Raw genomic sequence first — 15882 nt, 5'->3', positions numbered from 1 at the left:
TCTTAAAACTTTGCTCTTATATTATGATGGGATAGGTTGGGTATGGAAGGACTAGGAAAAAATGTACTCTGTATGAGGGCTCTCCTTTTTTCTCTTTATGTGTGTTTTTTCACTGATCTGAAAATTAGTTTTAGAGAGTAAGAACTAAGTTATATTAAATTTACCTCTCAAAATGCATCAGAGTTTTCTTCCTTTAGTCAACTTTAGAGATTAAGTAATTTCTTAATTAGCTAAGATTTTATATTTTCTTTTAAATAGATGTTTCTAAAATGTTTTTCAAGGTGACTGTTTTCTGGAAATTATTCTGAGTTAGTTGTGAGAGTAAGCACAGCCTAAAATTATTCTTTCTATAACAGCTACTTGTTTTTTTCAAAAATTTGATAGCTAACTTGATTAAGTTTTTATAGTGTCAGTAGTAAGCTATCATATATAATTAAGGAAAGTGTTTTTACAAATACTGTTGAATTCCATTTGTCAAGTGTTGTTACATATTTTCTTGTATATGAATGATAGAAGCAAAAAATCATTCGAAATAATTTAAAATGTGAGATTTTTTTCCTTTGCAACTGTTCAGTTTAGCATACATTTAACTATGTGTTTTATGCTTCTAAATGCTGGGAACACAAAAATGAAAAATGATATATTCCTTGCACTAACACTAATAATGTCAATTAGTATTTATTTAGTTATTTAAATGATATAAATCCGTTTCTTAACAACCTGGTAGCTTATGGTCTTGTATCCTTAGACTTTGTTGCACTACATAATGCTTATGTGTTACTGTAATTTGAATATTATGTCTAATGCACTAATAAGATTTTATTACTTGTTTAGCAGTATAATTATTTTTGGTTTTATGTCCAAGTAATATTTAAAATAATTGTGTTAAATGGGATGTAATGCAATCTTTAAATATTTGTTCTCTGACACTTATTGTTACTTTAATCCATTGTTTATTTCATTTATATTTTACGTGATACTGCTACACAAAAATGAGAGTAACTTTTATGAAATGGACATATTGAAAAATATGATTTTTCTAATTTGCCCTTGTGAGTTTTACACTAATTACTAAATTATTGTTTTTTGTTTTTTTATTTGTATTTTTCAGTTTCAATAGTAATGGGAATTCCCACAGTGAAGAGAAAAGTAAAGTCTTACCTTGTAGAAACTCTTCATTCTCTTATTGATAAGTTATCTCCTGAAGAGATGTTGGACTGTATTATAGTAGTTTACATAGGAGAGGTAATTATTTAACTTTTTATCGTTTTTATATTTTTATATTGTTTCTGACTCTTTATATCACATTTTCACTTGTGGTGTAGACTTTAAAGCCAGGACTGAATATACTTTTATAATTAGTACTTTAAATGACATACATTAGGGGTAAGTAATATTTTACTCAGGACAGTGTTAAGGAAAACAGTGTAGTTACATTTTCCTCAGTCTCTTCCTCAGCCCTGGTTTAAGTGGGGCTTACCATTTAAACCTACAAACGGCGCTGCTTTCAAGCATCTTAGGAAAGAAACAAGTATTTATCATGCGTTTACTATGAGCTAGGCGCTGTGCTCAGCACTTTAGAAACATCTCCTAACAGCATTTGAGAGAGAGGTGCTATTACAATCCTCATGTAAGGAAATTGGGGCAGACACAAGTCAAAAGATTTGCCCATAGTCAAACTGCTAGTTGATATCTGAGATTAGATTTGAACTCAGGTCTCCCTAACTCCAGACTCAGCTCTCTGTATTGCATCACCAGCTGCCTGTAGGAGGGTAATATTATAGAGTTTGGAGTTCAGTGAGCTACAATTTCTTTATCTTATAGGGTCATCTCCTTAGAGCTGGAGGTGATTGTAGAGGTCACTGAGAAAATCATCTCACTTTAAAGATTTGGGAACTCAAGCCCAGAGTGGTCAAATGATCTCCCTGGTATCACACAGGTAGTAAATGAGGGATTTGAGCTTAATGACTTCTCAAGTTCTTTTCAGTATTAAATTCTGTACTGCCATCCCTAGGATTTAATTCTTGGCCCTCCTGTTTTGTTCAGATATTTGTAGCCTAATGTAAGAGGTGTAGCTTGGAATTTGATTGAGCCTTCTTCATTCTCCCTCCCCACCTGAGTCAGTTCATTGTTATCAAGAAAGAGAGAGAAATAAACATCTTATTATTGGAAGCAACTATCTTAGTTATCTTCTTTACTTTGCCTAGCATTTTTCCTCCAACTTGAGAAAGACTTCTTGAGCAAATTTTTACTCAGTTGTTATTTGTTTACATTCCTACATGGAATTTCAGTATTTAAAATAGTATGAGCATATTTCTTATGGCATGAAGATATGTATATCTAAAAAAAATCTACAGAATTGTTTCAGCTCTTTAATATTCGAAATCACCAAAATAGAGTCTTCCTTGTAGTGCCTCAAATGTGTTAATCTTAGCCTAATTCTTTCATATTTAAATGATTACATAATTATAAGTAACTAATAAGCATTGATTCCTATTAGCTGCTTTTGATGGTGGTAAAAATTTATTAAGGTTGTGTATGAACTATACTTTCCAAAGCAGTTAATGAATTCAAGAAGGGGTATTCAGACTTCTTTGAGTTATATGCCCAGTAGTAGTATCAAGTTAAATGATATAGTTTGATAACTTTTGGGGTATAGGTTACACCAGTTTTACAGAGTGTTAATCAGTAGTTTCACCAGCAGTGCATGTTGTGTCCATCTTCTCATTACTTCTCAATTGTCATTTTTCTCTTTTCCTCATTTTTGTCAATCTAATGGTTGATAGAACCTCAGAGCTGTTTTATTTTGTGTTTCTTTACTTACTGATGATTTGGAACATTTTTGTATTGTTGTTAATTTGCAGTTTCTCCTTTTGAGAATGGCCTTTCTTATTCTTTGACCACTTATCTTTTGGAGATTAGCCTTTATTTTTATACATTGGTATCAATTGCCTGAATATTACTCTACATTATTAAGTATGAGAATTACGAATTTGAAAACCTCTGAAATTTCACCTCAAGGTCAGCAAATTGGCAAATATGCTAAGACAAAAATGGTGACATTAAGCTGTATGAAAAGACAGACAATTTATATACTGTTTGTGGAGCTATGATTTGATCCATTCATTCTGGAAAATAATTTGAAGTTGTTTGATGTCACTACAGTCTTCATAGCTTTTGATCTAACCTCTCTATTCACTACTGGGTTATATCCCAAAATCAGAGACAGAACATTTATTCCAAAATATTTGTAACAGCAGTTGCAATGACAAACAAACCAACCTGGAAAACTAAGTGGGTGCCTATAAATTCTGGAATGCCTGAATGAATTGTAGTAGTACCATAAGAAATTGTGATTACAGGGCAACTAGGTGGCACAGTGAATAGAGCACCGGCCCTGGAGTCAGGAGGACCTGAGCTCAAATTCGGCCTCAGAGACTTAACACAAAAAACTAGCCGTGTGACCTTGGGCAAGTCACTTAACCCCAATTGCCCCCCCCCAAGCAAAAAACAAACAAAAAGAAATTGTGATTACAAGGACTTGAGAAATTAGAGGACTTGTGTGATCTGATGCATTATGAAATAAGCAGAAATAAGAGAACCGTATTACATGGTCATTAAAATGATGTTAGCAGAAACAGTACTTAAAGGTAGCTGAGCTCAGAATGAATGCCCCTAGGGAACACATGATGAAAAATACTTCCTTTTCTGCTCTAAAGAGGTAGGAAACTCTAGGAGTGGCAGTTTATTTTGCTAGAGTGTTTTTCTTTGTTGTCAGGAAGAAGTCCTTGAGGGAGTGACATCAACATAATTCTTGTCCCGTGTTTTACCATAAGTTTGCTTTGGAGAGTCTGCCCAGTATGCTAGGGCTTTTCTGGCTTTCTCCTGACATTGCAAAGAATGAAGCAAATGGCCCATTGGCCAGTTATCCCTCGCCATATGGACCAGTCCATTTTTAAACATCAGTTTTACTGATGGCATCCTTTACTCTAGTTCTCGTGAAATTTCTTTATTACGTGTTTCAGCCTGCTGACAGTCACCAGGAACCTCTCTGTAGCCATATTCAGTCATGTTTAATTCTTTGGAGTCTTGTAGTCATACAACAATACTCATAGAATATTGCAGTTAAAAAGGTAGGCCTTTGTTTCTGAAAGAAGTTTGTGGTCATTAAAAGAACTCTGAAATTTTTGGAAGCAGTCCAGCCCACTTTTCTTTTTCAGTCTGAGTCTGGGCTCAACTCATTATCTGTTTGTAATGTCTGTTTAAGATATATGTTCTGAAGGGTAAGAGACATAATTTGTTGAAGGAACAATAAATTGGCCATTTTGTCTGGAACATCGAGTGGGTGAAGGGGAGTAGTGTATGATTAGGTTTTGGGTAGACTGTGAAGGGCTTTAAATGTCAAATAAATGCATTTCTGTCTTATGCTACAAGCATCAGTCGACCAGCTGGAGCATCTTGAATGAGAGAGTGATAGAGTCAGACTTACAATTTAAAAGTCTCAGTTTGGCAGCTGTATGCAGAACAAAGGGGGAAGCAGGAGAATAGGATGCCCCAATCTTGAAGCTGTTGGTGGTCCAAGTAAGCGATTATCAGGCCCTGAACTAAGGTAGTGGTCATGAGAGGGGGGAGGTGGGGATCGTTGGAAAGTGCTTTGTGGAAGCGGAACTGACAAGACCCTGCGCCTGTGGATGTGACTCTGAAGTTATACACCTGAATAACTCGAAGAAGAGTGCTGCCCTTAGTAAAAACGAGCTGAGAGTAAGGCCTGGGTAATGGGAAGGAAGAAAACGGAATGTGTTTGAAACAGTGAAGGGAATTGTTTTCTTTAAAAACTGACAGTATGAGTTTAGCAGCCTTCGGGGGCTTGAGCCTCTCATAAAATGACAGCTAACAGAGTGAGCTGGGCTATGACTGGGAGCTTAGCCAGAGCACCTGATATCCTGCTTGTAGAGATTGTTATTACAACACAGGAATTACTGAAAGCAGCCACAGCCAAACCTCTATCCAAAAACTTATTTGACTTCTCAGTGGGTAGTATTATTTTGCCTTTTTTTTTTTTTTATCATGCTGACCTAATGATGTAAGATGATAATCAAAAGGCACTGACTTATGAGGCAGACATCGATTGTGGGGCTGAGGGGTCTGCCAGCTTTGTCATTCAGAGAACTCTTTGGTGACTGCTTTCCATTTTATTTGTTATTCTTCAGTCACTTGGTTGTGTCTGACTCTCTGTGACCCAGTGGCCCATCCTGTCCATGGGGTTTTCTTGGCAAGGTCCTCTAGTGGTTTGCCATTTCCTTCTCTAGTGGATAAACAGGACAGACAGGTAAAGTGGCTTGCCCAGGGTCATACAGCTTATCTGAGATCATATTTGAACTCAGGTCTTCCTGACTCTAGGTCCAGAGCTCTATTCACTACATGATGTCCAGGCGCCCTCAATCCATTTTATTACTTACTGATCTTTTCATTTATTTGTTTGTTTGTTTATTTTTTGCTAGGATTTAGATGTCATTCTGTTCATAAGGAAAGTAGAAAATCTCCTTTTAATCATCTGATCTAGTATTATCCATTCTAATGCTTCCTGTTCCTGTTGCTGATTGAATAGAAATTCATATTAGGAAGAGTTGATTAAGTATACACATTAGTAGCATATGTTTCCACTGCTGTCATCAATCAAGATGCTAAATTAAAATTATGCATGATTTATTTTAGATTCTTTTTTCATCTGATGCTAGAAAGTTCTTTTGTAGTATTTGTTTTTCGTGCATAGGAACCAACCTCCACTTTCTGGTTTTATTTCTTAAAACACTCAATTAACTTTCTGTGATTTATTATAGAAGGCATTCATTTGGGAGGCATTATATATTTTTATAATGAGCATAATGTTTTTAGCAATTGAAATTTTTCTTTTTGTAAACAAAATTGAGCAAAAACCAGCACATTTTAAAAAAAGATGTCTAAATTAAATTATCCCAGTGGAATAATTCTGAAAAAATGTGCTGTGTTCACTCATGTAATGTATATGCCTGACATTTCCAGCACAAGTCATCATACTTCTTTTCTTTACTTAGTGCACAGCATAGAGAACACCTTTACCACAAAATATAATCAAACGTGAACAAAATCTGTATATTTAGAAGTGATAGGATCTTAATTTTGCATTTCAATTAACTGTTCCCAAACACTAAGTTGACTTTGGGGCAGTTACCTATCTAGCATGAGATAATTTCTCTACAAAGATCTCTTTTCTTGACAAATATTACTGTATAATCTATGAATTAAAATAACAAGGGCAGGAATTAAGTATTACTAATTGATATTACTAATTAAGTGTTACTATTTGCAAAATTAGTTCTTAAGTGAATAAGTCCTATGTGATTATGCTGAAATTATTATCCTTTAAGAAACATCATGCATTTAAATACTTTTTAAAATTAAATTTAAACTTTTTATCCAGGCAGTAAATAAATTGAGCAGTAAGCATTTATTAAATATCTGCTGTGATCCGGGCACTATGCTAGGCACTGGGCATATAGGAAAAGAAAAGAAAATGGTCCCTGCTCTGAAAGTGGTTGTTCTATTGGGAGAAAATAACAATATACAAAATGTGCATGGAAATACAAAATACGTATACAATAAATGCAAGGTGACGTCAGGAGCGGAGGGGACGTACCAGGCATGGGGGAAATTAAGAGCAGCCTCATGTAGAAAGTATGGCTTGAATTGAGCTTTGAAGAAGGCTTTTAGGGAGTAGAGGCAAGAAGGGAGGGCACCACCTGCTATGGTGGGGAGGGGAGTAGCTTGTTCAGAGGCACAGAGGTGGGAGATGGAATACCATATGTGATGGATTGCAGGTAGCTCGTTTGGATGAAGGACTCTAAAAGTCAAACAAAGAAGGATGTGTTTGAACCTTGAAGCAATAAGGAGCTACTGCAGTTTGAATATGGGAGTCACTTAGACCTCTGCTTTGGGGCCATCACTGTTGCCTCTGTAGCATCAGTCAGCTAATGAAATACATTGAGCTTCCATTTATCCAGAATATTTTAGGGAAGGGAGTGTTTTGATCACTGGAATATTCTGAAAATAACCTCCATTTCTATACAACTTGCAGGTTTACAAAGTGCCTCCTCACAGTAGACCTGTGAGGTGTGTTACAAGTGCTGTCCCCATCTGTACAGATGAGAAAACCTAGATAAAGTGAAATGTCTTACTGGAAATCATATACCTGGCAAGTAGCAGATTCACAATTTTAATTTAGGTCTCAAAATCCCCCAAATATTTCCTTTTATGGTGTGTATGGGTGTGTATACATAAATCACACATACAAGTATATATATCCACATGAGTTATCCAAATGCAAGAATTTGGATAACAGAAGACATCCTTAACACTAAAATTCTATTAAGCCTAATTTATTTTGATGATTCCAAAATCATTTTAGTATCTTATGTTGGGTGAAGGGTAACCATTATACACATCATTGTGCAAAATGACAAACACTGGTTGTCATTGTATAATATTATTGGTGTGGAATCTGTAGGCTGTTGGGTTACATTGGACCTAAGAGATACTCTAAATTTTGCTTAGGGGGGTGGGGGGGAAGGTGGAGTCAATCAGGGTTAAGTGACTCGCCCAAGGTCACATAGCCAGTAAGTATCTGAGGCCATATTTGAACTCAAGTCATTCTGCCTCTAGGGCTGGTGCTCTATGCTTTTTTTTTCCCCCAAGGGATCGTTCTCACTTATTTATTATTTGTCTATTAGCACTCTCTTGCTTGTTGAGGCCTAGGCTTGAACTCTCATCCTTATGCGCTTAACTCCTAAATCTCTCTCTGAATATTCCTACATTCTCTTTGTTTTCAGACTCACATCACCACCAGGGTATTTCCTGCCATTGCTTCTTCTCCCTTGCCTTAAATACCTTGACTTGTAGACCAGTTATTAATTTTGACTTCTCTGTTACTGGCATGACTCTTTCTCCAAACCACAGACTCATCTTTGATTCTTTCCTCTCATATCTAATTAATCATCAAATTATGTTGATTGTACTGCCACAATGGTTCTAGCATGTTCCCACCTCCTTTTCATTTATCTAGCAAACATTTATAAATTATATGCAGATCATTATGGTAGACACTCGCAGAAAATAGAGTTTAACCACCAATCCCTTCCTTTAGAGTGCTTTAGCAAGGGAATTCAACACAAAAAATAACTATAATACATGATATTCTTTGATAAATTAGAGAGGTGTAAAGCAAAATCTAATCCAGTCCTGTCCAAAGGCACTTGCTATATTCAAGGCATATATATGTGACCTGAAGAGATTATTGCTAAAAGGGCTGATAAAAATTGGCTTCACAAAGGAGATAGCATTTGAGTTGGACCATCAGGGCTTGTGGTATACATTAACAAATAATTTCTTGATTGATTTGCTCCCAAGGAATTATTAATTTCAGGAAGATGGTATAATGGTATGTTTTTGGTGACTGCCTCCTAGAACATAGCAAAATATTGGCGTGTTTAGTACATTAAACAAGATACCAGCTATTTTTAAGTTGTTTTATTTCACTGTCTGCTGGAAATATTTCCTATATTGAATGATGGGCATTTGTCTTCTGCTCCCTCCCTTGCATATTAATTATCCTGCTTAAGTATAAGGGTACAGAATAATACAGAATTTGGTTTTTGTTGTATGTATGTCAGGAAATGGCAGGATTTCCCATGGCGGCACAAAAACAGATGAATCAACATTTTGAGAATAAATTTAGAATTTTAGGGATTCCCCTTTTTGTCTTTCATTAAGACATATCATATTTGGTGACCACATATATTGATTGTTATATGCTTGAATTTCTAGGTCCTTCAGTTAACATTCAGTATTGATTATTCAAAGTCCTTGTTAGTTATTAGATTAAAAAGGCAACTATTATATAATTTAAAGTTTGTATTTATTTATAAATTTCTTATTTTGGATTTGACTTTTAACCAGGTTACTAATACATATGGTCAAAAGAAGATGGTAAAAAGAAATACTGACTCATGTGGCATTCTAGGAGACTTTAGGGAGTGATGTGAGGATTCTCTGAGTGGGTTGAGGGGAGTGTCTACAAGTGATGTCTCATACAATAAAACCATAGTTGCTAAAAACAGGTGTTTCTCATACCCATTTATATGTCAACAGTTTACAGAACGGCATGAGAAAAATCTCTGGCCCCGCCCCCCATTGCTTCTAAACAGCAGTTGACAGGGCTAGGGCACTACTTAGTTCTCTTGATCAGCTTGGTTCTGACTCTGAGCTCTAGGCTGCTCTGTTCAGGCTTTGTTCTTTAAAGAGTAAATTAATGTCGCAATTAGCAAGTAGTTAAGTGCCTAGTAGGTGCGGTGCCAGACACTGTTTCACACCTAAGATACAAACAAAAAAACCCCTTTCTTCAAGGAGTTTATGTTCTAAGAGGACAGGTAATATTATTCTCTATATACTCATACCATATATCCTAAAAGTCTTAGTGCAGCTTTAAGCTATTAAACTGAATGTGTATATTTAATAACAAGCTGTTAAAGCCTAGAACTGAACAAAAATTTTTTAGAGCGCTTTTTATAAATATATGCAGAATAAACACAAAATAGAAGGTCAGTGGAATCGGGAAGGCTTGTGAGGCAGAGGTGAGGAGGGCATGCCTTGCACACTTGGGGGATGGGTGGTGCAAAGGCAAAGGCACAGAAGATGAGGTGCCATGTAGGAAGAAAAGAAAGATCAATTTGGGTGGACCATCAAGTGAAACAAGGGGACTATTATGCAGTGAAAATGGAGAGACAAGTTTGGGCCACATTGTGAAGGGCTTTAAAAACCAGAGAGGGGAATTTATTAGGGAGCCATTGGAGTTCATTCAGTAGCAGAGTAGCATGGTCAGGTCTGTCTGCACTTAAGGAAAATCGCTTTGGCAGCTGTTATCGACTTGCTGTGGAGTGGGGAGAGCCTTGGGTTAGTCCAGGTGACTTTGAGAGTAGTGAGAATGTGACTGATGAGAGCGATGCTCTAGGGGTAGACAATGGTGAGATTTGCTAAACGATTGGATATATGTGGTGATGGGCAGTGAGGAGCTGAGAAGAATTGTATTACTCGGGTTATTGATTTTGGACCCTGGAAGGATAGCACCTTTGACAGAACAGAAGAGGGGTCATGGTGGTGGAAGGGGAGGTGGAAAGTTAATGAGTTTTATTTTGGGTACATTATATTTGAGACGTGGGAGATGTTAAGTTGTCACTGGGTGATGTGCGAGTGAATGAAGCTCAGGAGATAGACACGGGTTAGAGAAATAGATCTGTGAGTCATCTGAGGGGATAGAGAAGGGTATGAGGGGGAGGGGAAAAGGAAGGCAAGTCCTCCTTGACTCTAAGACCAGCCACCTCTCTGTCCACTATGCTATGTTATCTCTCATCTCATTGTATATAGTGGTAAATATCTAAGAACATGAACATGACTAAAAATTTTTTTTTTAATTTTTCAGACGGATCTAGATTATGTACACAGTGTTGTAGCCATTCTGGAGAAAGAGTAAGTTATTCCTAATTAAAGAATTAGATGATATTTTAATTACGTCTCATTGTCTGTTGACCTTTTCTACTCAAAGAAAATATAAAATAGTCCATCTTTTATGTAGTATCTTTCTTTTTTTTTTTTTGGCCTTTTGGAGTACAGTTGGGGTTAAGTAACTTGCCCAAGGTTACATGGCTAGTTTATTTTGTGTGTGGGTGTTAAGTGTCTGAGGCTGGAACCGAACTTGGGTCCTCCTGACTCCGGGGCCAGCGCTTTACTCACTGGGCCACCTAGCCGCCCCTGTAGTATCTTTCTTGATGAAGTTCAAAACATAATGTTAAACTTCATGTAATTTATCTGAAGTTACTAGGAAGTAGTTCATATGCCCATAAGACAATCTAGGACACATATACAGAAGAGGGCCTGTAAATAGCAAATCTTAAGGTTCCTTATATATCGAGCTGTCAGCAACAATTTTTAATTCTAAAAGCCATGATACCTAGAGAATTCCACCTCTTCCCTCAATCCCATGTCTTGCCCATTCAGATTTTGTCCACTTGCCTTTATAAAGGTACATTGGTATTCAGTAAAACATTTTCGATTCAGTAAACATTAAGAGCCTGCTGTGTGCCAAGCAGTGTGACAAGCACTGAGAATACACATAAGAAAAAGATAGACCTTGCCCTCAAAGAACTTACAATCTAGTAGATTGTAACAATCTAATGGAGGAAGACAACACATAGAAGGAAGCAGGTGGGACCGGGGAAAGGGAGTGGGTGGAAGAGGGGGTGTGAAGCTCCATGGAGCACAAACCAAGCAGAGCTGCTGATGGAAAGTGGATAGTTAGCTGTAAAGTAGATGGCTCGGTAGGTCGAGTGCTGAGCCTGGAGTGTGCAAGACCTTAGTTCAAATCCAACCTCAGAAACTCACTAGCTGTGTGTTTGTATACTGCCAAGTAACTGGGAAAGTTACTTGACCTCTGTTTGCCTCAATCTACAGGAAAAGGAAATGGCAAACCACTGCAATATTTTTGGGGGTTCAACTAGGAGACACAATGGATAGAGTACCAGGCCTAGAATCTTCTTGAGTTTAAATTTACCCTTAGACACTCACAAGCTGTGTGATCCTGGGCAAGTCACCTAACCCTGCTCACCTCAGTTTTTTTTCATCTGTAAAATGAACTGGAAAAGGAAATCAAGCCACTCCAGTATCTTTGCTAAGAAAACCCCAAATGGGGTCATGAAGAGTTAGACAAGACTGAAAGAACTGAATAACAACAGTTCGTAGTCCTTTATAAAGGAGGGCTTTGGAATGATTTTAGTTTTCCACTCTCCAGCCCTCTAATCAAGGTAGAAGGGAAGCGGAAGGCGTTGCGGTGTAAGATATTGAAAGCTGAGCCATTAACGTGACGGCGAGCTTTCAGGTGGTCAGCTTTTCCTGGGGCGGGGCGTGATGTTCAAGTCCAGAGTAAGCAAAGGTTCTGTTACTCATTGTTCTTGGACCTAAGCAACTTTTATGACATTATTCTTAAAATTTATCCTAAAGTTTCTGTAATTGGATATTTAAGATGCTCAATTTGCTTTTTTTCTTCATCAGAGAAATAATGCTGCTTTGCTTATTGTCATTCCGATGAGTGAGGTAGATGAACACATTCATTCACATATTTATTATAATGATTAATGATTTGTTTTCTGTCAAATGTAGTAAGAATGACAAAAAGACAAATAAATCACACAAATAACTCAGTTGACCTTTATTTTGATAGATTTTCTACAGAAATCAATTCTGGTTTGATGGAAATCATATCACCTCCAGCAACTTATTATCCTGACTTCACAAACTTAAAGAAGACATTTGGAGACTCAAAGGAAAGAGTAAAGTAAGATTTTGAAAAATAACTTGACTTTTGTTGTTCATAAAATGCCTGAATGTAAATTCTTGTAAAGCAATGTTGGGGGGAGGTATTCATATATGTTGGATAAAAGTAAGAATAATTCCCAACATCTATAAAGTGTTTCAAAGCACTTTGAGCCTCTTATTTGAGCCTCACAAAAAGCCTGTGAGGTAACCGGTCCTCGAGGAATTATCCACATTTGACTATCTGTAAGACAGTATCTGCAAGAATACTGAGGCGCACTGAAGTGAAATGGTCTGCTTAAGATCAGATAGCTAGTAAATGAGAGTGGTTGTTACCTGTAAACATCAGGTCATGGTAATATTCAGGGTATTCTGAAGACTTGTCTTAACTTAATATCCACCTTTTAATTTACTTTTTAAAAATGTGTAGCATCGCGAATAATTCCAAAAGCTCAAAATAACAACAACACACCTATTAAGCACCTACTGAATGCAGAATGCAGCCAAGTGCTTATGGGAAATAAAAGATTTAGATAGACTGTAGAGCTCTTGACTTTGTGGTATCTAGTAAACCATAAGATTATATTTGTAATTTGTTTTATCTAGGATAATTGACCAATTTTTAGATATTAATTCATTGAATAGAATTAGGTCATATTTCTAAGGTTTGAATTTCTTGCTTGATTAATTGATGTGTTCTATTGCATTTAGCATTTATTTAGTGCCTATTGTATGTAACATATTGAACTGAACCCTGCAGTTTGTTTTGTTGTCATTATCATTTATACCAGAACTTTAACTGCATTTTTATAGCCCATTTTGCAGATACGTACACTCATTAACAAGAGAGTCCTGCTGAGATTCAAACTGGGCTTTATTGTTTTCTTTTATCTCTTCCCCCTAACTACAGTCCTCTCAGAGATTTTAGTGTGTTCACATTGGAGTAGAATTGGTAGAAATGTTACTTGATTTAGGTAAACTTTTTAATGTATTTCCAAATTTTACTGAAAATTTTCTATATTAATGGGTATTTTTGTCTTTTCACTCTAGGGAAATATGAGGAGGCTTTGAATGAGGAAAATGCTTTTTCATTAGGGAGAGTTTTGTGGAGAGGGGTGAGGAAAAATTAAACTTTGGTAAATTCAAACTGAGGTATTTGACTTACTAAACAAATTTGTACTATAGAATTTTATTTTTAGGTACCTAGGAGAATATTTGGCATCTGGAAAAGAGATGTGATTCAAAAATTGGGCAGACTTTTCCATCAGTTATCTGCAATAGTGTCAGAGGGTGCTGCTTTGAAAATTTATATTTGCAAGTCAGTGTAAATCTTGGTTTGGGAAAGAGTGCTACCATACAAGCTATGACCTAAGGCTTATTTTTTGAGATTAAATTTTATTTTAAAAACATTCCCAAGCAATTTTTTTCTCCCCATCTCTCCTTCATCTACTAGAGAGAAAAAAAAAACAAATTCCTTGTAACAAATGTGTATAGTTAAGTAACACACATTTCCACATAGGCCATGTCCAAAAATATGTATTTCATACGTTGTTTTACTCCACATTTCTGTCACAAAGTGGGTAGTTTTCTTCATCTTTGTTTCTGTGGAATCATGATTGATTACTTTTTCAATCAGAGTTCTTAAGTATTTAAAAATGGTTAGATTTTACAGTGTTGATGTCCTGGTATAAATTCTTCTGATCCTGCTTGTTTCACTCTGTATCACACCATACAGGTCTTCCCAGGTTTCTCTGAAGCCATCTTTCTCATGGAGCAATAATTTTCCATTATATTCATATACCACAATTTGTTCAGCTATTTCCCATTTGATGGCAACCCCCTTATTTTCCAGTTCATTGACACTATTAAAGAACTGCTATAAATGTTTTTGTATATATGGAACGTTTTTTCTTTCTTTGATCTCTTTGGAGAATAGACTGAGTAGCGGTATATTATTAGGTCAAAGGGCATATATACCCATAGTAGCATAGTAACAAATTGCTTTTCAGAATGACTAGATGAATTTACAGCTTTACCAGCAGTATTCCTGTTTTCCCATAGACCCTTCAACATTTGTCATTTTCTTTTTTTTTTTTTAAGTAACTGTGCTGATCTAATGAATGTGAGGTGAAAATTCAGAGTTACCTTAATTTACATTTCTCTAATCGTTAGTGACTTGGAACATTTTTTCTTGTGGCTACAAATAGCTTGGATTTTTTTCCCTTGTGAACTGACTATTCATATCCTTTGGCCATTTATTAGTTGAGGAAAGACTTTTACTCTTAGAAACTTGATTCTATTACTTATATATCTTTGAAATGAGACCTTTTCCAGAAAAACTTCTTGTGAAAGTGTTTTCCAAGTTAATGGTTTCCCTTCTAATTTGCCTTCTTTGGATCTGTGTGTACAAAACCCTTTAAAATTTTGCTAATAAATTGGTCCATTTTATCTTTTGTAATCCTCTCTGTCCCTTAGATCTTCCTCTCCCATAGAAAATTCTTCCTTTTTCTTCCAGTTTGTTTAGGATGGGACCTTTTCTGTCTAGGTCATGTTTCCATTTGGAGTTTTTCTTGGAAAATAGTGTAAGGTGTTGATCTAATCCTGATATTTGACAGATTGCTGTCTACTTTTCCCAGCAGTTTATCAAATACTGAGTCCTTACCACAGTAGCCAAGGTCTCTGGGTTTGTCAAATTCTAGGCTTCTCTGTGTGTTTTGCTTCTATATGTTACATCCTTAATTTGTTTCACTGATACAGTGTAGCAGCAAGCACCCCAAGCATCCTCAGAGTTTGCTGCCACCACAGGTTCTTGGATCTGCTTTGATAAAGGAAAGTAGCTCAAAATGGGTTAACAAGCTTACTTTAATCAGTCAAACATATATCGTTTACCTCGTTCAGGGGAAAAAGGTCAGCACCCTGAACTTCAAAGTATACAGGCAGAATTATCAAGACAGAAACAGACCAAGTAGACAGCTTTCCAAACTGTCCAACCATTACATCCATACCACATCAACATCTGGGTTTTTCAAAGCCGGGGGGCTCTGGACAACGGCTTCCCAGAATCCATATCAAATCACAGAACACTTCTCAAAGTGAGCCCCAAAACAAAGCTACACATCAGGGCTTATATAGCCTTCTCCTGGCTCAGAGAATGTAACAACCTTATTGACCCACTAGCCAATCAAGAAATATCTACTGAAAAACAAGCCTCCCACCCCAGGCTCCAGGTGCACTTCAGCCTAGGGGCAGGGAAGATCTTTAAAATTTACATTCCCATTACATACAGTTTTCTGTTTTTTAACCAGCACCTAATTGTTTCAATGATTACTGTTTTGAGGTGTAATTTGAGATCTTATACCACTAGCCCCACTTCCCACTTTTTTTATTATTTCCCTTGAGATTCTTAACTTTTTGCTTTTCTAGTTGAATTTTTATTGTTTTTTTTTAAATTTTCTATAAAGTAATCACATAAGGATTATGTTATCA

At 36.3% G+C, this 15882-nt stretch overlaps 1 protein-coding gene across 3 annotated transcripts in view; it reads left to right on the top strand.

Moving 5' to 3' along the window:
- Positions 1 to 15882, top strand: part of MGAT4A (alpha-1,3-mannosyl-glycoprotein 4-beta-N-acetylglucosaminyltransferase A) — a 130200-nt gene that overhangs the window by 76720 nt on the left and 37598 nt on the right. For all 3 annotated transcript variants that reach the window (XM_069072969.1, XM_069072971.1, XM_069072970.1), the window contains exons 5-7: positions 1112 to 1245; positions 10511 to 10557; positions 12305 to 12418. In XM_069072969.1, coding sequence (XP_068929070.1) covers positions 1112 to 1245; positions 10511 to 10557; positions 12305 to 12418 — 295 coding nt within the window. The remainder of the gene's footprint in view (positions 1 to 1111; positions 1246 to 10510; positions 10558 to 12304; positions 12419 to 15882) is intronic.

The sequence above is a fragment of the Petaurus breviceps genome, unplaced genomic scaffold (assembly GCF_028583685.1).
Source record: "Petaurus breviceps papuanus isolate PSGF00001 unplaced genomic scaffold, PetGlider_PUasm1.0 90849, whole genome shotgun sequence".
Lineage (NCBI taxonomy): Eukaryota > Metazoa > Chordata > Mammalia > Diprotodontia > Petauridae > Petaurus > Petaurus breviceps.
This window is presented reverse-complemented; position numbering and strand designations above follow the sequence as displayed.